Source organism: Grus americana, chromosome 24, assembly GCF_028858705.1.
Source record: "Grus americana isolate bGruAme1 chromosome 24, bGruAme1.mat, whole genome shotgun sequence".
Lineage (NCBI taxonomy): Eukaryota > Metazoa > Chordata > Aves > Gruiformes > Gruidae > Grus > Grus americana.
The window spans coordinates 1,451,744-1,473,102 of record NC_072875.1 but is presented as its reverse complement, the minus strand read 5'-3'; the positions used below and the strand labels follow the sequence as shown (position 1 = coordinate 1,473,102).

Genomic DNA, 21,359 nt, shown 5'->3' with positions numbered 1-21,359 from the left:
GGTGAGATTCATAAGGAGGGGCACTTCTCATAAGAAGTATTTACGAGAGTAACCTTCAAAACCTTGTATCTCTGTTGACACCAGCATATCCAAAACAAAGGATTCTGAAGTTTGTTGTTAGCGGATTACGTTGGCCACAAGCTACTGAAAATTTGTAGTGTGACTGCTTCTCTAGCAGGGCTATCTACCCTCAGGAATGAAATGTCCTTGGTTATGCTTTTGGTTTTCTCCACACAAAATGTTACTAGGTCGTGCATTTTCCTGCTGGGCTTTCTGACACTGTTCTCTGCAGCTGGCAGCTCCAGTTCATCCTGTCAGAATTCAGGGGCCAGTTACCAAAACCATTTGCCAAGGGACCAATGGCCACACGGATCATTCCCACTGACATGAACGACCAAAACAAGGAAGAGCCATCTCGATATGTAAGGATTATATTCCTGCTTTCTTTTCCTTACCTTACTGTATAATTTGTATTAATATAATGCTTATGATTGGGTCTCACCATTTTGTTCCCTGGGGACCACACAAGTTGCAGAACAAAAATGGGATCTCTGCAGCACTTGGAAATTTCACCATTTATGTGAGTGGTTTCTGTTTGCATTTCATCTGCCTATTTTTTGTTTAAAGGCACAGTAATAATAATAATGAAACAGAAGAAGTAATAATTCCTAGTTATTGCAATTTTGGGTTTAGTATAATGTGTTACTGTGATCACAGGAAAGTGAACTGAATGAGTAGTTTGAAATCCCCCATAGAAAATGTTTGTCACTGAGCAGAGATTTAAATTTTCCTTTGTACTTCCTTTTATTTTTAAATATAAATGTATTCATCATATTTGCAACTGAGAAGGAGGAACTTAATTTGGAACTTCACTGAAACAATTGCATCAGTGATTTCAGTGGGAATCTGTGAAGATAATGTATACTGGTATTATTAATTTGTTACTTTTCCTGGTTGCATTGTGTTAGCTAAGCAAAAACAGTGCACGCATATGAATATTTAAAATTATTGTCAGCTAACTTTTCATAGAATCATAGAATGGTTTGGGTTGGAAGGGACCTTAAAGATCATCTAGTTCCAACCCCCTGCTGCGGGCAGGGACACCCTCCACTAGCCCAGGTTGCCCAAAGCCTCATCCAGCCTGGCCTGGAACACTGCCAGGGATGGGGCCTCCACAGCCTCTCTGGGCAACCTGTGCCAGGGCCTCACCACCCTCACAGGGAAGAATTTCTTTCTAACATCTAATCTAAATCGACCCTCCTTCAGCTTAAACCCATTCCCCCTTGTCCTGTCACTCCACTCCCTGATAAACAGTCCCTCACCATCTTCCCTGTAGGCCCCTTCAGGTACTGGAAGGCCGCAATTAGATCTCCCCGGAGCCGCCTTTTCTCCACGCTGAACAGCCCCAACTCTCTCAGCCTGTCCTCATAGGAGAGGTGCTCCATCCAAAATTATTTAAAATTTTTAAATATAAATTTTTAAATTATTTTAAAAAATTATTTAGCAGGTTAAATCTTAGCAGTGCACTAAATATTCTTTGCAGTGCACTAGATATTTAGTCATCCTTTCTTTTTTGTCCTAAGGGTTGAATGAGAGGAACTGCCAAGAAATGCAGAGTCTTTTCTTCATTCTCTCTTAGCACCTTGGAGGATACTTTGGTATGTCCATCAGTATATAGGAAGCACTCACGTGTAATGCACCAGGTCTTTGGTTTACATGCGTGGGTCTATCCTGGCTGAAGGCAGTAGACATATGCTCGTTTATGTGGCTCATGCATTAGGCCCATTAGACATTGTACAAGCACTTGCGTTCTGCTCACAGAAGTGGATGGAAGGCCATACTACAACACAGGAGCCAACTGTGTGGAAAAAAGCAGGGATCAGTCTTCTGGGTTAAAGCTTTCTTATTTTGAGCCTCATTATGTAGTTACTGGAAATGGGAAGGAGGCGTGTTCCCACCTGAGAGAAGCTGTCTGCTGCAGTGCATTTAATTTACGAAATCTTTAACTGTGGCATATTTTTAGCATAGACAGCTGGCTGGTGCACAGCCTGTGACTAATGGAGCAAAACACACTTCTGATTCATGGTTGTTTCTTAATGTCACCCTACAATTTTTTATTTCTCATGCAAGCAAAAGGACCTAGGACATTAGAAATTAGCTACTAAATGTGAATTTTAAATGGGGTTTTAAAACTTCTGACCTGCTAATAACACCAAGAGAACAAGATCTTTTCTCAAATTTGAGAAGAGCTTACGAGTGCAAGCATATCCAGATTAAAAAAAAAAAAGTTAGCAAGCACTGTAAAGGACCATCATAGCAAAGAAATCTAAATAGCATGAGTCTGTTGGTCATTTAAAGGGGAGAAAGCAAATGGTTCAAAAGGATTATCTAAGCCATGGACAGCTTAAAACCAATTAATGGCTGCAGAAATAGGACTGATCTCTCTGTTTCTAATGTAAGTATCTATTACTGCTGTGCTTGAAAATTGAAGAGTAAATCTCAGTGTTTCTGTTGCCATGAGACACTGGGGAAAAGAGTGATTTGATCTTCTTGTTTTGCAATTCTTCCTTCCTTAATCATGTTGAACAGCACTTAACTTGTACTTACCCTACTGGGGAGATGCATTTGTCTCTGAAACTGTTAAGAAAGAGATAAGGAATATTATCTCTTACAAAGATGTATCCGAGCAGGAATAGTAGATTAGGCCTAAAAGCTGAAACTACTGACTTCAGAGGAAGGTTTTTTTAACCACTTTATTTTCACCACTTTTCCAGTTCCCTTTAGCTCTGTTTTGAACCATAGGAACCACCTGAAGCTTGGTCTCATTTTTGAAATATGTGTTTGAGTGATCAGTAAGACATCTCTGGTTTTGCTCAAAACAGTTGAACTTTATCTGTGGTAAACCAGACAAGCCCCAGTTGTGCTCTGTGTGGCCAGGCTAACATCCATCCAGGCACTAGGGAGAGACATGTGGCTGCAGCAGTACAGCAGGAGGTTGTGCCCTTAGCTCCATCCCTGTACTATACCATGCCCACTCCTGTTATTCAGGACATGATCAAATGTAGTTCTCCACTACTTAGCATAACAGTTGCACCAAATGAAAAAGAGTGGGAGGAGGAAAAAGAAAGGAGAACAGAACAGGATAGGATGTAATTTAGAAATTCCTTGCAGCTCTGTTCACAAAGACCCACTTCTTTCTACAAAGAAACATTTCAAGATCTGTACACAAGCAAAGTCTTGTGTAAATCCCCAAATGCATAGGTGCCGCGTTAGCCCTCTGACCAGGATAAATATTATCCTTGGCTTCAGTGTAACTTGAAAGAATGCACTGTGCTCTACTTGGAATGGTAGAAGGGAAATCTGTCTTTCATCTGGCAGATAATTCATGTGCATTGGAAGTGCTAGCCCTTTTAGGGGAGCATTTAGAATGAGAGAAGTGAGATCAGTCTTAGTGCTTGAGGCAGTAACTTGTCTTTCTGTGAATGATTCTACATCACTTACAGAAAAACTTGGTTAGTGGTTTGGGAGTCTTTTTGCTAATGAACCAGAACCTTTCTCAGGGCCTGGAATGTTCTTCTCATACAGTGCAAGAAGTAGATTCAACATTCTCCTCAGCTGAGTTTCCCATGGTGTAATTTCATTTGCCACTCAGTTGTGATGCCACGGAGCCATCTGGCATCCCCCTAATTAAATTGTTTTCAGCCTAAATTGTTACAATAAACCCCAAAGGTGCTTCAGAAAAGTGAATTCAAGCACATCCAGGGAAGTTTGCGATACAGTTTTGTGGGAGAGCAAACTGAAATGTGGGATACCTCAAGGAAGTTTGAGGGAGTAAGAAAAAAACACAGTCATCCTGGAGAATCTCATCTGCCTGCATTTAAGATAACATGGGTAGAGGCCTTTGCAAACCTGGCTTAAGGGGCTTTTCATTTGACTAATCCAGCTATAGCTGCCCTGCCTTTTTCTTCACCTTTTCAATGTGGCAAACTTAGGCATTGACTCTAAGGAAATTTTTTTCTTCATTGAAACATCCAGTCATCACACATTACCTTTTTTTTTCTGACTTGATAAGTACACATTGTTCTGCAATCAACAAGACATGGCTGTGTATGTTGTGTTCTGCTATTGTTAATTAAAGGGAAAACTACCATGTGGGAGAGCTGGCCTCCTAAGCAGCGCATATAGATCTCTCATGAAGGTCACAGGCCCTCTGTGTAAAAGTCAGTGAAACCAAGTGGACCAGGACTTGTTGCTCCTCAAACTTGATCATGTTTCTTCCACCAGGCACATAACTTAATAATGTGAGTCCTCCTCCTGATAGGGTCCTTAGTCTTTCCCTTCCAGCCCCTGTTGCCCTGATTGCAAAAAAAAGAAAAAAAAAAAGAAAAAAAAAGAAATAAACCTCAGAGGATCTGTCATTTTACAAAGGTCAGTGATGATCTGACCTTGCAAGATCTCCCCAGTAGCCCGTGCATTGACAAACTTATGCATGAAAAAGATGAGATTGCAATCTACATTCTGTTCAGAGCCCCTGAGGGATGAACAAGGACCAAGAGTTTGTCACCAGCTGAGAGACCATTTTTTTGTATGTGTACTGTTGACAGGATCTGATTATGGTTGCTGTGGCCGTGGAGCCTGTGTCCAGACAATAATTTAGTACAATGATTGGTTTTTGTTACTGTCTTCAGAAAAATACTTGTAACCAGTTTACACCGAGGCGCATGATGGAAATTCTTAGCCTAGCACAAAAATTTCCTTCCAGGTCACTTAGCCTCCTCATGAATTTCTTTCCTGAAAGTGCAGTGGAAGGTGTCCTTGTTTATACCTGAGAGTGGGAGGGAAGCATGTTAGAAGCATGCATCTGTCCTCCTGTTCACGCAGTTGCGAGTTCAAACACAGGCTTGGCAGTGACAGGACGTTTGCTGGACCTTTTATTTCCTTGCCAGTTTCCTTGGTGTTTACTGATCTAACAGGGCTGGGATTAGATGACACAAAGCGGCCCGCACTTTGATAACCCTGTCCTGCAGGATGCAGGGATTGGTGGCAGCTGTAAACTGAGATATCACAGTTGAAAACTTGTTTTTTTTCCTAAATTTCCGTGTTAAGTCTCTTTCTCACTTTCACTTGTGTGAAACATCTGCACAACTAATGAGACTCATTACAATTTGCAAAAATATTTATCGATCAGAAGTTATGCCCTGTCTTCTGTTCCACTTAACCCAAGGAAAGACTCTGGTGATGTAATTTTTTTATGTCTAAATACAGGTATTCTAGTTCCCTTATGTCTCCCAAATCAAAATATCTAGATTATTGAAGGAAACCACTGATAATTACTAGGTTGTGCTGTACTTCACTGGTGTCTTTTCTCAGAAATTTCAAAATACTGTACTACATTTTAATGTACAATGCTTAATAACATATCAGAGGCAGAAGTGGAAATCGTTAGTCCCCTTCGGCAGCTGGAAGTACTGGAGTGCCACAAGGAAGGCTTGTGGACCAACAGAGCCAGAGAAAGCATCCAAGAATTCTGTGCATTCTGAGTTCACAGAAAGAAATACTGGGGACAGAACTTTCAGATTAATCTGATTGGAAGTGGCACAAGAGCATAAGATTGTGGCAAGCATCAGTCCTGCTGACTTCTAGTGCCTCTCAGGTCACTACTGCAAGCTTTTGCCAGAAAACTCAGCCAATGCCAGATGCGAGAAAGTGTGACCCCTGGCTGACAAAACCTACTGTCAGCAAAATACCCAAGTACAGAGGCAATAACTGGTAGAATTTGCTTGGCTCCAGTGGGTGAAAATCATTATGCCACCGAAAGCTCAGCCTTGGTGCTGTACACTGCATCTGTGAGGGGCTTATTTTTCTGGTGTATTGTAATGATATGGCTACCCTAGTACAATTGAAACATGGCCTTAGGCTTGGGATTATTGCACTTTTGAAAATGTGACAGATCACAAGCCAATTAGATCTTCAGCTGGAGGACATCAGACCTTATTTGGAACCTGTCCTCTCCTCTAGATCTCTTATGCTCAATGCAGAGGTTTCTACAAAATGTAGCATCTTGTTGGGCTACCTTCTGTGAAGCTTATCTCACATCTGATGGTTATTATTAAAAGGAAATTTGTCCTGGTAGGAACTCAAGTTATCTTTGTAGCTGACAGTTCACATTTGTCTTGGCAGAGGTTTTATTCCTTAGCAGCTCAAGTGCACGTCTGTAGGGGTACCTGTGAGGAGCGGGGAGAAGAGGGCAGGAGGTGGGGGCTGTTAATCAGAAAGGACACAGGGTATTTGTATAAATGAATAGAACAGCCTGTTCGTAACCAAGAGTACTCTCCCCAGCAGGAAGGAGAAGGTTGTGTAATATGAGTCTCCTGAGGACATTGCCTGCAGCTCGCTTAACTGGGAGGTCACACACATAATTCATTTCTGTGATGTTGCTTCCTCGAATACATTTTCATAATTTGGCAGGGTGTCGCCAAACATTTTGGTCAGGGCAGAGCAGTTATTTGCGTCACAGGCAGCTGATAAAGGCATGACTCTGCTGATACCAAGTCCACATGGTCTGAGAGGTGCAATGTGATGTCCATCTGCTGCAGGTGAGGCAGTGAGGGTCATCCGTGCTACGGGACAGGATATTCATGCACAAACCCACCATAATTTGTGCCAGAAAACAAGCTTACTCTACCGGAACTACTAACGGTTTTCCATTATTCTGCTTAAGCCCTGCCATAAGATGACAAGACCAGTGCCAGGAGGCTTGCAGAGTGTGGTGGGTTGACCCTGGCTAGAGGCCAGGTGCCCACCAGAGCCCCTCTCTCACTCCCCTCATTCACTAGACAGGGGAGAAAAGGCGTAACGAAATGCTTGTAGGTCGAGATAAGGACAGGGAGAGATCACTCTCTAATTGTTGTCACGAGCAAAACAGACTGAACTTAGAGAGGAAATTCATCTAGTTTATTACTAGGCAAAACAGAGCAGAGGAAGGAGAAATAAAATCAACTCTTAAAACACCTCCCCCCACCTCTCCCATCTTCCTGGGCTCAACTTCACTCCCGGCTTCAACCTTCCCCCCCTCAGCGGCACAGGGGGACGGGGAATGGGGGTTACGGTCAGTTCATCTCACGGTGTTTCTGCCGCTTCTTCATCCTCAGGGGGAGGACTCCTCTCATTGTTCCCCTGCTCCAGCATGGAGTCCCTCTCACGGGGTGCAGACCTTCAGGAGCAAACTGCTCCAGCGTGGGGTCCCCCACGGGGTCACAAGTCCTGCCAGCAAACCTGCCCTGGCGTGGGCTCCCCTCTTCACGGGTCCACCGGTCCGGCCAGGAACTTGCTCCAGCGTGGGCTTCCCACGGGCCGCAGCCTCCTTCAGGTGTCTCCACCTGCTCCGGCGTGGGGTCCTCCACGGGCTGCAGGTGGAATCTCTACACCCCCTCATCCTTCCTCCATGGGCTGCAGGGGGACAGCCTGCTTCACCATGGCCTTCACCACGGGCTGCAGGGGGATCTCTGCTCCGGCGCCTGGAGCACCTCCTGCCCCTCCATCTGCACTGACCTGGGTGTCTGCAGAGTTTCTTACATCTTCTCACTCCTCTCTCCGGCTGCAAAAGCTCGCTCTAACTTGTTTTTTCTTCTTCTTAAATATGTTATCACAGAGGCGCTGATTGGCTTGGCCTTGGCCAGCGGCGGGCCCATCTTAGAGCCAGCTGGCATTGGCTCTGTCAGACACAGGGGGAGCTTCTCACAGAAGCCACCCCTGTAGCCCCCCCGCTACCAAAACCTTGCCACGCAAACCCAACACACAGAGTTAACAGGTTGTGGAGCTTGTGTGATTGTTGTGGGTAACCCCTATTGGTCTGTATGTGTTGCGAGCCAAATGTGCTGGAATTATGTGCATCTGATTGTAAAAGCACTTCCAAAGAAGGCATGAACAATTAGGTGAGTGAGGGGATTTCTTTTGCAGAAAGCTGGCAGATACACTGTTTCCTACAGGAGGATAAAGAGGGAAGCGTGAGGCATTGGCTCCCCTCAGCCTGACTTAGCATGTCCTTCATTGACTTTCTTGGGCAGTGGGTCAAGCGTTTATTGTGTGAACTTGACTGTACCTTCTTTAGGGCCAGGCCAGGACCTACACAAGGTGATAATTGGCAGTGTCTTTAGATGTTTATACATTACAAACAGGTCATGGTTGTGACAAATGAGTTCTGAGTGGGTACACTTCCCAGCATCCGTGTTTAGCATTCCTCTGGTCTACAGAAATATTCCTCTGGATGTGTCTTGACATAAGGTGCCCTGCTTACTGTTGTGCATGCATTTTGGAGCTGAATTCATGAATTGCTGTTACAGTAGTGGTAGGAGTAGTTATCCATAGATCACTCAAAATGAGAGAATGTACTGGAAACTGCAAAGGTCTATCTGAGTATAGAGTAAAATAGGGTTGTAGAGAAGACAAAAGCCATCTTCAGATAACAGAACTGTAGTATGTAAAAACTATCACAAAGAAAATGATGCTTTCTTTGTTCATGATGTAAAACAAGTAGGAACAGGCATGAACTGAGACAGATAAAGATTCAGTGTAGACATCAGGAAACTTTTCAAACAATAAAGATAGCGAAGTCTTTTTCCTGGGGAGCTCGTGGAGTCAGCATTGTAAGAAGTCTTTAATAGCTAGTTAGACAGCCACCACGAAAAACACCAACAGAATTCGTTCTGCCACCTCAGTTTCCTATCGGTGGCTTGACAATTCCTCAGTAAGAGACCTGACAATTCCTCAGAGAGAGACCCTAGGACTCTCCTCCTATGACCAGAGCTACCAGTAGTGGTAGCTTGTATTCCCCCATCAAGGTTTTACCTGAAAACATTCAAATTATTTTACCATCTATCCTGCATGCAGCATTTTACCTGTTGCTAGAAATTTAACCCTCTTCTCATTGATAAGTAACAGCCTATATAAATGAACACATACAACCAGAAGCCTACAGGAAATAAACCACGAGAATGTCTGTCTTTCTGCAGATTGACATTTCCAAATGCCACTATCTGGTGGACTTGGATACAGCAGCTGAAACCCCAAGGGAGCCAAGGTATTCCTCCAACAAAGAAGAGTGGGTGACCATTGCCTACAAGCCATTCCTAGATGCTTCCAGGTATGCTTTACACATTTGAGAGGGAGGGAGAAAGGCTGGCAGGCCTGTGAACTAATTCTGTTCCACTTGCAAAAGTAGCTCTATACTGGGAGGAAAAATAGATTGGCAGATGCCAGCTTGAAATCCAGTTTCCAGTGAAGGCAGCTTGCTGGCTATGGTGGAACCTTTGTCCAACTTGCAATATTTATGACCTAGGTTGCTTTAGAGGGTGAAGCTAGCTGAGAAGGGTGGTAAGAAGGATTATTTTAAAAAAGAATCTTCCCTGTGCACTTCTTGCTGAAGTAATGTTTTTTGTTTTGCTTTCTAAAGAAATGAGGTGTATGTCATCTCCTCCCAACAGACTTTCAAATCTGCTGTCTTGTTTCAGCCAAATTCAAGACAGGTGTAAGTCAGTCTCAAAGAGCATGAGCTCCTAGAAATTTTATGAAAGCTGGCAGACAGAGAGAAGAGGCAGTCTCATCAAGTGAAAAGTCAGCAAGGTCACACCTTTATTAGGCATCAGAGGATCCATGGAAGAGACCTCTGTTACAATCCATTCTTCATTAGTTCTACTGCTCACTGAACAACTTGTGTGTCTGAACAGGAATTTCTGTGAAATGCAGATATTGAAATTGCTGTCCTCTAGGCTAACAGGGGGTGGAATCAGGGTTGTCAAACTTGGAATGTTGTTAATACATTCCTGCAAATACAGAAACCCTCAGCTGTAAGGGAATGGTTATTTAGGCATTTAAAGCTCTGGTCATGTAGCTGTCATAACAGGACAGAGAGGCTGACTAGAAAAATCTCTCTAAAACACTAACAGAGTTCAGTGCCCTCCTATTTTCTGTGTGAGACCTTATTACTTCCTAGTAATAGGACCCTCCAGGGAGGGGGACTGATAAAAGCAGTTGAACAGTGAGAAAGAGTGATAATGTTAGAGCAACTCACAGGGGTGCTCTAATGTTCCCAGCTTGCTGACACAGACAAGTTTTCTGGACAAGATTCTTCATGAACTGTTTTCTGAGAGACCTGCTGTTACATTCAGGGAGGACTTTAGGAAGGGAGAATGAGATGGCCAGTGAGTCTTATTAATGAGACAATAGAAGCATCTGCATAACAGTTTTGAAAAGAACTCCTTGTGCAGAGCATATACCCCTAAATGTGCATTTCTGCTTTGAAGACACATTCATGTATTTTTAAAGCTGGTTTATCTTGATATCCTCTGCTGAACAGCCAAGCTTTGACTATTTGGACCTGATCTAAAGTCCTTTGAAGTCAATCAGAGGCACTGAGTCAGGTCCAAGTGAGCCTTTAAGACACCTTGGGTTAACCATGGGGATGTAATTTGCTGGGGGTGCTTTCAGAGGTAGTGGCTGTCTGCCACAGAGATGCTAGCCTGCCTAATGAAAGCAAAGTAAAGTAATTCTGGTATGGCTGTACATCTCACAGACTTCTCCAGAAAGTCCTGGATTCTTTGTGGTTTCTTTCCACTTTGGCTCATTTGCTCTGTACCTAGCTGATGTTTGGTAGAGAAGGAGTTGGTCTGTCTCATGGGTTTTTTTGGATTATTGTACTTTCAGCCCCCACCCATAGCCTCTGAGCTTCTGATTAAAGCTCATGAGACATACTACTGCTCTCTCTTCTGAACCCATTTCATATCCCCTTGAATGTAAACCAGCATCTGTCTGAAAGCAGCAGCACAGTGTATCTGCTCCTTCTGTGGGGAGAGAGTTGAGTCTGCAACTGTAGGCCTTACCACAGGATGGACACAAGTGTTTCAAAACCTCTGCTTTCACTCAGGCTTTTTTGTTCATTCCTAACTTGGCTGGGGATTTTTCCTGCAAGGTGCATGTACATCTGATACCATCTCAATCCTGACGCTACTGCGGCTTGTGATGCTGACTGGAATCAGTGCAAGGAGTTAAGCTAGAGCCAAATGCATAACTGAGTTGAGTCCTTGTCACTCTCTTCACTGCTTTAATGCTGTTTACGTATGAGTCACTCTATGACATTTTTCTTTCTTTCTTTTTTCCTCTCCTCCTTATTAGGGGAAATTGATAGCATTAAGGAATTTCCCTATTTACAGCTAAACCCTTGCCAAGCATAAATATCCGGCTGGCATCTCAGGAATTTGGCTGAATACATAGGTAGATGTGGTGTTGCAGCTCTGTGCTTCTAGGGGAAATGCTGTCAAAGTACTTCCTGCCAGACTGAGGCTGGTAACTTATTCCCAAGTTTGGCAGTGAAAACCTGTGCAATTATTTTGATTTGATATATGATACTGTGTGTTGCATTTAGGTCATATCAGCTCCAGCTAGATTCCCAAGCTGTATGATTCTTGTTGGCAGCACATCTCTGCAAGCCTGCAGCCAAACTCCAGTAACCCACTCGGTACAGGGATGTTGATTTCTGTGTGTGGTCCTTCATGTCTGGCTTGGGAAGGGAAGTGCATGTGGCTGTTAGCACTGGAAGTAATGGCTGGGCTTGTTGTAGCAAAGGTAGCATCTTTCCATGGAGCAGCAGCTTGTTGTGAGAAGCTGGGAGTCACAGAGAGATCCTTCAGAGCTTACTAACCCTGGTAATGATGAGATGTAAAGGCAGAATACTGCAGGTGGGGAAAGGGGAGCATACTCTGTGGCTAAGCAGTCACTAAGACCTTAGAACAGATCATCTAAAGGTAGCGGGGAGGGAAGAGGATCTTTCTGGCTGCTGTGTCCTCCTTAACAAAAGATGCTGTTGCATTAGTGGGAGACTGGAATAGAAGAGGGTTTGCAGAGCATGTCCCAAGAGGAGATTAGGCAGTCAGATCCTTAGCCCTGCTGGTGTCGCCTGTCAGCCTCCTCCGCTCCTGTTCTCGTGCTGCACGGAAATTCTCCGTGCCGTTCCTTATAAGCGCCTCACAGCTGGAGCAGCGGGGAGGTGTGGTGCCTTCACCAGTGGAGGAGGCCAGGTTGCCATAGCAGCAGGTCTGATTTCCATCCCTGCTGTTAGTATCTCCAGAGCTCCCGCAGCTTGGAGCGCAGGATTCTGTCCCTTCAGCAGACCTTCAGCAATCAGCAGGTGGGGCAGCTCGAGTGCACAGTGCTGGTGAAGGACTAGGAGGGCATGTGCTGACTTGGGGGGTATCACTGATGCTGAGGGATGAGAGAGAACCAGCAGTCCTGCTTGTCTGACAGATTCTCTGTTCCCCCTAAGAGCAATAAGCCAGGAACCACAGCCTGCCTAGGAGGGCAAATGTGTAGCAGTGGGCACAGCTTCCCAAGACAACTCATGGTACAGTGAAAAGCAGAAAGAAAGGTCTGACCTGCCCTGTTGATAGCCAGTGTCTCATTTAAAGGTATCACATTTAAAATTGGATACTACAGGCAAGATCAAGGCCCCTTTTGCCAGCCCATCCACAAGAGCATAAGCAACAGAAATTTCAGAAAGGCTCTTTTTTGATTGCCTGCTTCATAATTTTTTGTCATATATTTTAAATTTCTTTCTGTAATTTGCCTCTTGAAGAAAAGGCAGGGTGGATAAGTGATTAAGGGACTCAGCTGGAACCTGGTACCCCCATGACTCTGTTCAGGTCTCTTAAACCCTCCCTGTGTTGCAGTTTCCAATTTGGACCAAAAGTTTGTTAGCTCCTCACTTATCTCCAGGAGTTTGTTGGCAATGAATGAAAGAGTGAGGAGCTTCAACTTCATAATAGAGGTTGCATTGTTTTGAATCTGAGTATTGGAATTTTGCTGCAACGTCCATATAAAGGTTTCCCATGGCAAATGTTCCTAATTGGTCTGTTGAGCTCCTTGCTCTGAATGCGTCATAGCATTTCTAAAATAAGACAGCATTGTTTGCCTTGGTTTTTTTCCCTGAGTGTGATTGAGTTGTAACTTACATAAAATAATGGGGCTCAAGCAATTCTCAAAAGGGGACATGACACAAATTCTGCAGTAGATTGGCAGATGAGTTAGCTAGTGGCAATTGCAGATCTGCCTAGCAATGGAATGAGATGTGAGGGTCTGTCTCACCCTGCAGACTCAGGCATTAGCTACTGTCCTTCTGTTGAGATTGGAAAACCTCATTTGCAAGGCAAGCACTACATCTTTCTGTCTGTGGCTGCAGCAGTCTCTCTTGCTGCTAGTCAGTCGTTGCTTTGCTTGCTTCTGTCCTTATCCCAGTCTGTAGAGTACCAAGCCTCCTAGAGTGGGCACTGCAGAGCCTCAGAGGCTCTCAGGACACTGAGAGTTGCCACTCCATCCAGCTGGAAGGTTCTCTGAGGGCATCAGTGATGCCCTCAGACTGTTCCAGGGATGCAACACGTATTTCTGTAGTCCAGAACATTGTTGGCTGGCCTGATAGCAGAGAAGGTATGGAAATCCCAGTGAAAACACTTCTGTGTTTTTGTTTCATTTTAATTTGAGACAACAATCCAGGCAGTGCTGTCTCTCTTAGAGTTGAGAAATTTATCATTCTGGGGAGTTTAGCTGCAGGGGAGCAGCAGTAACACAGCTGTAACATGTTAGGTGCTAGAAATTGGTAAGCTGAAAGGATCCCAGAGTTAGTAGATCTATGGGGAGAGTTCTTTCCAGGGTCAGACACACAGGTCTTTGGGTAGAGTCAGTGAAGATGCATTAAGAATTCCTATAATGATCCAGGCTGCTCGTATTCCTGAGCATGTACCTTCCCCCCTTCCCAGTTCATCACAATGGCGCATCTCTCAAATCTGGCACCTACTTCCACACAATGATTTGGAAATGTCCCCCGCTACCTATGAAGTAAGTGTAAAAACAGTGTGAAAATGCAGCTTTTTTTATAAAAGGGGAGGAGGAACAGAAGAAGTCTCACTTTGAACTGAGCTGTGAGGGAAGCTGCCAGTGTAGATTTCAGGTCTGCAGCTCTGGCTGCAGAGCAAGGAGCATTTGAGGAAAAAAAACATGAAACACCTCCCCACCTAAAACCAAACTCCAGCTCTTGTTCTTTGAAAATAAATGACCCCAGCAGTTCAATTCACTCCTGCTGAACTGGAGGCTTCTGGGACTCACTGCGAGTCTCACATTGACGTCAGCAAGTGCAAATGTAAATCTCAGCTGGCTCTGATAAATGGTTCTGCTAATTGAATTAGAGAGTACTCCAAGCCACCAGCTAATTATGCTCCTCATGAAGCTGCTTTGTCCAGGTCCATTTAATTCTATATTGGCTGAGCATTCCGAATCTGGCACAGAAAAGGGGAAATATATTACAGCTCCCCACTGAGGAGCACATATTTTCCAGCTCTTTAGGCTGAGCTGTCTGCTTGCTGCCAATGCTTGGGTTTTCTGTTAAAAAAAAAAATTCTTAGGGCAAAATTAATGATTTGGTCACCTTATTCTAGCATATCATTACCCTGGTTTGATAAGAGACTCTGTCTCATTCTCTTTAATGGTGCTTTCCTCTGTGTTACATGAAATGTTTTCTGTGCTTTTGTTTTACAAGTGGCTAAATTACTACTTAGGTGAACGCTTGGTACAAAATTTAACACCTAGAGGAAGTGCAAATGTTAATGGGTTTTCAGAGAGCTTTGATCATGAGCTCCTGTGTATGCCCGTAGCTAGAAGGTACTAGGTTCTGCCCATGTGGCAGAGATTCAACTTCCTCCTGCCTCTTTCTTTCCTTCCTCCTTCTCTTCTTCCTTCTCATGCTTCTTTCTGAATTCTTCTGTCACTGGGGTAGGAAAGTCAGGTTACATGATGCAGTTAGGAAGAGTCACCCACCACAACATGTATCTAACTGCTTCCATTCCATGTCAGTCTATGAGACTGGGAGGGGGGACTTGAACATCTTCACTTAGCAGTCCTTGCTTCCATTTCAGAAGAGCCTCCACTGGCATTAGTAGAACAGGACTGTTGAGTTGCTTTCTCCTGAAGTCCAGTAGGTAATTTACAGAAATATGCTTAGCACCAAACAGCACTGTAGTTCCAACTTTGCTGGGCCTACTGGTAACTGTGTACCTCTGTGCAAACTGGGAGCTGCTCTGGGTGCTGCAGCAGTCACACCCCTAGAAAACAAAAAAACTGGAGAAGGAATTCAGACCCCTCCCTGCAATGTGGGTGTCACGGTTTAACCCCAGCCAACAACTAAGCCCCACACAGCCACTCGCTCACTCCCCCCAGTGGGATGGGGGAGAGAATCAGAAGAGTAAAAATGAAAAAAGTCGTGGGTTGAGATAAACCAGTTTAATAAATAAAGCAAAAGCTGCGCACGCAAGCAGAGGAAACCAAGGAATTCATTCACCGCTTCCCATTGCGGGCAGGTGTTCAGCCATCTCCAGGAAAGCAGGGCTCCATCACGAGTAACGGTTACTTGGGAAGACAAACTTCATCACTCCAAATGTCCCCCTCTTCCTTCTTCTTTCCCCAAGCCCCTTATATGCTGAGCATGACATCATATGGTGGTATGGGATATCCCTTTGGTCAGTCGGGGTCAGCTGTCCCGGTTGTGTCCCCTCCCAACTCCTTGTGCACCCCCAGCCTCCTCGCTGGTGGGGTGAGAGGCAGAAAAGGCCTTGGCTCTGTGTAAGCACTGCTCAGCAGTAACTAAAACACCCCTGTGTTATCAACACTGTTCTCAGCACAAATCCAAAACATAGCCCCATACTAGCTACTATGAAGAAAATTAACTCTTCCCCAGCCAAAACTAGCATGGTGGAATACCTCCCATGTCTGGAGCACAGCAAGAGCTGGTCAGAATTTGCCTGTTGCCTGGCTCAGTGTTTCAGTAGCATTGCACTGGACTCTTGGCTACCCAGCTTGAAGTGATTGTGGCCTTGATCTTGTTACCAACATGCTGCTTGGGAGCTCTATGCTGATTGAGGCTATACACACTCACAGTCTCTGGGGACAATTTTAGAAGCAAATGCAAATAGAACATTATATATATTTGCTGTCATCTGCCATCCCAACCCCTTCCATGTGCCATCTGTTGTCTGAGGTTGCTGAGCCTGACGAAGCGAGGTGACAGGAGGTAAAGGATCCCTGTTTGAATTTAAAGTGCTGTCCTGACTTCCTGATAGGAGAGCTTCCATGGTTCTCTTATGGCTGCTGCTGAGAGCAGACATCCAGGGATTTGCTGCTGTGTAGTTACCAGCAGCAGAGAGAGCAGCCTTGTCCTCGTGTCCAGTCTGAGTCTCTCTTCAGTGAGAAAGTTGCTGCTGAACAAATACAAAGGCTGATCTTATAGCTTTGGAGCAGATATGTTGGTGCTGCCATTTACCATGCCATATTCAGGGGTTGATGTTTTTCTATCTGACATGTGATGCTCTGAGCACATAAACATTATTATTTTTAAGATGCCTCTTTTATTTTCTGTTGCCTTTTTTTAACCTGTGTCCTTAGACTGGGTAATTGGAACCAATGTAAACTGTTCCCTTTTCACCTTTGTAAGTCTTGTTAGTGAAGAGTCATTTTGCTATGGCACCAGCAGCCTGACTAGCTAACATATGGTGGAAACCAAGGACTCCTTATGGACTTGACAGTTTGAATAATACATCATTTCACCCTGAAGAACAGGGTGAATTTCACTTTTGAGGGTCTCCTCTGGCTAAATGAGATTTACAGCTCTCTATTCTCGGAGGACGTACGTCTTGTTTTAGGGGAGGAGTACAGGAATGTAGATCAGCTGTGGCCTTTATACACCAATTCACTGTATTGTTGTCATGAGTGCCTTGGCATTATGTATGACATCTACTGGTGGGAAGAGTAGCTATCTTTCTGCTCTGCATTTCTCATCATTTTCCACCCTCAGTATTTTTTCCATCAGTCATTCCTGCTTCTCCTTTTTTGATCTTCTTTTTTACCAACAGTATTTTCTCCTGTTTCAGTGCTGATATAAACTGTGAAACAGTGAACACTGACATTTAAACTGCTGCTAATAAGGGCTGAGTTGCCCGCAAAGTTAAGAGCACGTGGAGAGCTTTCGTTGCTCAGAGTTGTTGCTTCAGGCTGTCTGCAAACTCAGGATGGTTACACTGAGCTGGCTTATCTGGGAGGAGAGTTTTGCTATGACCAGCCCCTGGAATATCCTTTTGTTCTAGAAAGCAAAGCTGAATCCTGCACATTCTGAACGTATGCTATATAGACCACGTGAGCACTCCCATGTGAGCTGCATTGGGCCTATATTTCAGAATACCAACAGGTAAAAGGTATGGGGAATGTTTCTCGCAAAAGCTATAAAGAAGAGGAAGTACAGACAGGATAGTAGTGTTTCTGCAGAGCTGTGAGAGGCACCAGCAGTGAGGGTAAACAGGCGCTTGGTTCTGTTGCTCCAGCACTCAGACCCACCACTACTGGGTGCCCTCTGTGTCAAACGGTGCTGGCCTGGGCAGGCTGTCAGCATGCAGATGCATCCAGGTCAAGGGGAGGATGTGAAGTGGATGCTGTTGTCTGACTGTTGTCAGCTCTACGTCTGGACTGAGCGACTGAAAGCATTTTCAGTGCTATAGACTGTATACTCAGGACCTCAGCCATCAGCCGAAGGTGCTGCCTTCCTCTCTGTCCCTGAGCTAAACCGCACAAGGCTAATTCAACAAATTACTTCATCTTCACCTGAGCACACACCCTGAGCTCTGGGGCATCATGCTAGTTTCTGTCCCTTTCTTACAATGTAGCAGCAAGCTGGTACTCCACCTTTATTTCATTTTCTTTGTTTTAAACAGCATCCCGAGCAGCTTGAACACAGTTGCTTTTTCTTATTTTTCTTTCTTTGTCTTTGATAAAGGGAACTGAAGTGAAACCACACCGTTCACAGAGAGTAGCCATGGTAGCAATGGTGGGTTGTCAGGCTCAGAGGAGTAGATGCCAGAGTAAGTTCAGCAATGACATGATGTTCATTAGCCACAAGAGATCGAGGAGGAAAATCAAGCGCTTGTCTTCAAAGGGATGCTTTTGCTTCCAGTGACTAGAGGGAGGGCTGACCTCCAATTTCCAGGCACAAGGAAATGACAGCTGCAAAAAATGTTACTTGTTCAGAATACACCAAAATTACCCTATTTTGCCTAGTTATTTGCTACTAAGAGATTCTGCTTTGAACATCTGCCCTGTTCCAGCACCTCAGGAATTCACAAAGAGCAACCATTTCCAGTGATGCTTTTATTTAGGAACTTTGCTGGGTGCTTTACAATTTGTAAAGGGCCTAAGTATTATCACTGAGCTTTTTGTTCTTCGAAGGAAAGCAATCAGCATTTTTACATCCTAAAACACAAGCTGAGCGGTTGGCAAAAAGCAAGCTTACAAGATGCTGGATGTTGAAAGGAGGTAGAGTCTCACATTTGCAAGTGGGACTTGTAAATTTTAGACTTGCTTAGTCTCTCTGAGGGTAGACAATAATTTGTGCCTCAGTTTCCTCTCTCTAGTGTGGGAAGAATACTGCTTTGTCTGTCACTTTGTCTTAAGAGGGAACATTTCAAGTGAAAAATGTCTTGCTTTGTGCTTGTATGGCCTCTTATCTAACAGGACCCTGCTGCTGAGTGGTGCTATGCCAATGCAAGTAGATATCACCAGTCTTTTCCCCGGACAGTCTTTTACTCCAAGTTGCAGGAGATCAGGAGCTGCTTGTTCTCAGATGAATTACTGTAAGGCTGTCTAAGAACCCTGGGAGCCTCCAGGGAGAGGTAGTTCACAGTGGCAGTTCCTGCCATTGTTTTTCAGACTGCATTTTTGAAAGATATCCAGTGCTGCTTTACAATAAGCAAACAAAACACAATTCATCTTTCTTCTGAAAAAGTGACTTGAATTGGATGTCCAGAACCTTGACTGTATTACCAGCAAAGCTGTGTGAATTGCGACGACCAGCAAGTACATGCTGTATCTGTGTACCATACCTGACCACTTAGCATGCTGCCAATCAAATTTGAGTGCTGCTGCTGCTTTTTCAAGCTTTATGTGGATGGAGTTAGACTTATGTCTGTCAAGGGTTCGTAGTTTACCAACAAGTTGATCTTAAAGAGATAAAGAGATAAGCTTCAACACTGAGGAAGCAAGACTGCCCCAGCCCTGATTTCAGTAAGTTGCTCAAATTTTTGAAGCTGCTGGCAAGGTTCAGTGCTGCTGCTGAAAGACATTATATTTGTCCGCTTCACATTTAAACCTGGATTTTAATATTAGTGCGCTCAGTAAGAGAATACATGCATTTAAAATGTACTCAGCTGGCACAGCTCCAGCAATTAGCAACCCACAAAAGGTCCTAATTTGATGCATCCATTAAACCCTCCATGCTTGAGTACTCCATTGGTCCAAACGTTGCAAAGTGCTGTGAAATGCCAGCTCCCAGCACTAGCAGGGCATGGAGTGAATGCTGGCAGCCCGCAGCAACCTGCCTTGCAGGCTGTAGAACAGTCCATCCCTCTTTAATTCGATACCCTCAACAGAAGATCAGTACAAGAGGAAAATTTCAAAATGCCAGTGCCCATCAAAGCTTTTGTCTGCCCTTCAGACGTGTGGAGGAACAGGCAGCCACAAAGATTGGATTAAAAAGAGATGCCAGGAGGTAAATACAGCCTTGCTATCTTTCACCTTCATAGCATGCCCTAAGGAACGGGAGGCCTGCCTGTCTGTATGATACCAAAGGCCCACAGGACTGTACTGTCTGCTTTTTGGGCAGTAACAGCCAGGATCTAAGTTTCTTCCAATAATTACACCACCTTCCTGCCCTCTCTCCCCCTTAATCCTACTTGAATGTATAGTGGGCATGCTGAAGAACTGAGCAGGCTGCTGCCCTTAAACTGATGATGCTGGCACAAACCAGCTTTGGTCCCACTGACAAGGAGAAAATTGGACTGGACTTCATATGCCTGAACCACTGGCATTCCTCATGTCACTGACTCACCAGCCCAAATCTTTTGTGAAGCCTCATTTGTGTCATTTTGAGCATACTGGCTAATGAGTGCTTTAAGGATGATTTGTTTTTCCTTTCTGGTTTCAGGTCCTCAAAGCTGCTGCGTGCATTCTACGTCCCTCTCCTCTCAGAACAGTACACGTGGTATGCAAACTATACTATTCTGAAATCCCGGAGGTTGAAGCAAACCAGGAAAAAAATGGGAGCCTAGCAACACACCTGGGCAACAAAACCAAAAGCATCTGCTGACACTCTTGGACAGCTGCCTAAGCCATCTTCAGTTCCCTTTTTGAAAGATTGCGCTTGTAAGATTCACTAATAAAGATTTCCCATGAAGTGATTTCGCTCTGCAGGCTTCCAGCTGTAAAAAGGGTGCCTCATCTGCTTTCAGTTCTCAGTGTCAGGTCTCTACTCTGCCTACACAGAACATATTGGTAAGAAACCATTTGAAAATCCAGCATCCACCTACGAACGTATTATCCCTGCTGTTCCCTGTGTTATTATCTATTACACCAGCAAAGAGAAAAATGGAAAATAAAAAAGAATGACAGTATGAGGTTCTGCTCCAGGTTGCAATCTGGCACTAGGAAAATCCAGCTCAGCCTCTCTCTTTCTCTGTCCCCCCCTCCCCTCTCCACTGTCCTCATCTGCTTAAGTAGTGCTCGCCGCCTTCTAGGAAATTTTTTCAGGTAACAATGTTTAGAAAATGTTTGTTTTAAAGAAGAAGGAAGGGGAAAAGAGGAAAACACTTGAGAGACAATTAACTGAAATGCACTGAATCTCAAGGAATGAAGTTGCTCGCAGCACAGAGAAACAACCTAAAGTTGCTCTGTCCAGGAGACACTTTCAAGGATAAACCTGTGCTTTGGGGAGAAAAAACCCCAAACTTATGAGTTGAGCCAATTATCTGCTTTATTTGGATCAGAGTGTTTTTGTTATCTATGAAACCAAGGGTTTGTTTGATATTTATAATTTTTTAAAGATACCTATAACATCCTTTGAATTCTAGACTACAGCATCTTAAAATTTCTGGAAACACCTAGAGAGGAGAAGAAATAATTATTTTTTTGCAGTTCTGTTTCCCAGAAGAGACAGTATGTGTTACATTTGTCCGATATGCTTCAGAGCAATGCTGTATTTATTACATCTCCATTTTTAAAACATGCAGTATCACAAGCTAGATGAAGGGAGTTATTTTCACTCACATCCTTGGAACTCTGTGGGGATGGGATGGCATGGCATGAGATAGAGCAGAGAAGAAGTTCCTTTTGCAAAAAGGTTGCACAAACTCTGTCCCCCACTGTGGCTGTGATTAGATTGGTCTGTGTGTGCAGTGATGGAGTGCCAGAGCAGGTGGATCAGGAAGCAGATTTGTATGTTTGGAAGC

The 21,359-nt window shown here is 44.3% G+C and overlaps 1 protein-coding gene across 1 annotated transcript in view; it reads left to right on the top strand.

The window, feature by feature from the left end:
• ALG9 (ALG9 alpha-1,2-mannosyltransferase) overlaps nucleotides 1-20,312 on the top strand; it is a gene marked incomplete at its 5' end in the record, with an annotated part of 36,921 nt that extends 16,609 nt beyond the window's left edge. Inside the window, 3 exons of the mRNA XM_054802832.1 lie at nucleotides 293-422; nucleotides 9,012-9,142; nucleotides 20,060-20,312. Coding sequence (XP_054658807.1) covers nucleotides 293-422; nucleotides 9,012-9,142; nucleotides 20,060-20,183 — 385 coding nt within the window. The remainder of the gene's footprint in view (nucleotides 1-292; nucleotides 423-9,011; nucleotides 9,143-20,059) is intronic.
• Between the last annotated feature and the right edge of the window lie 1,047 nt (nucleotides 20,313-21,359).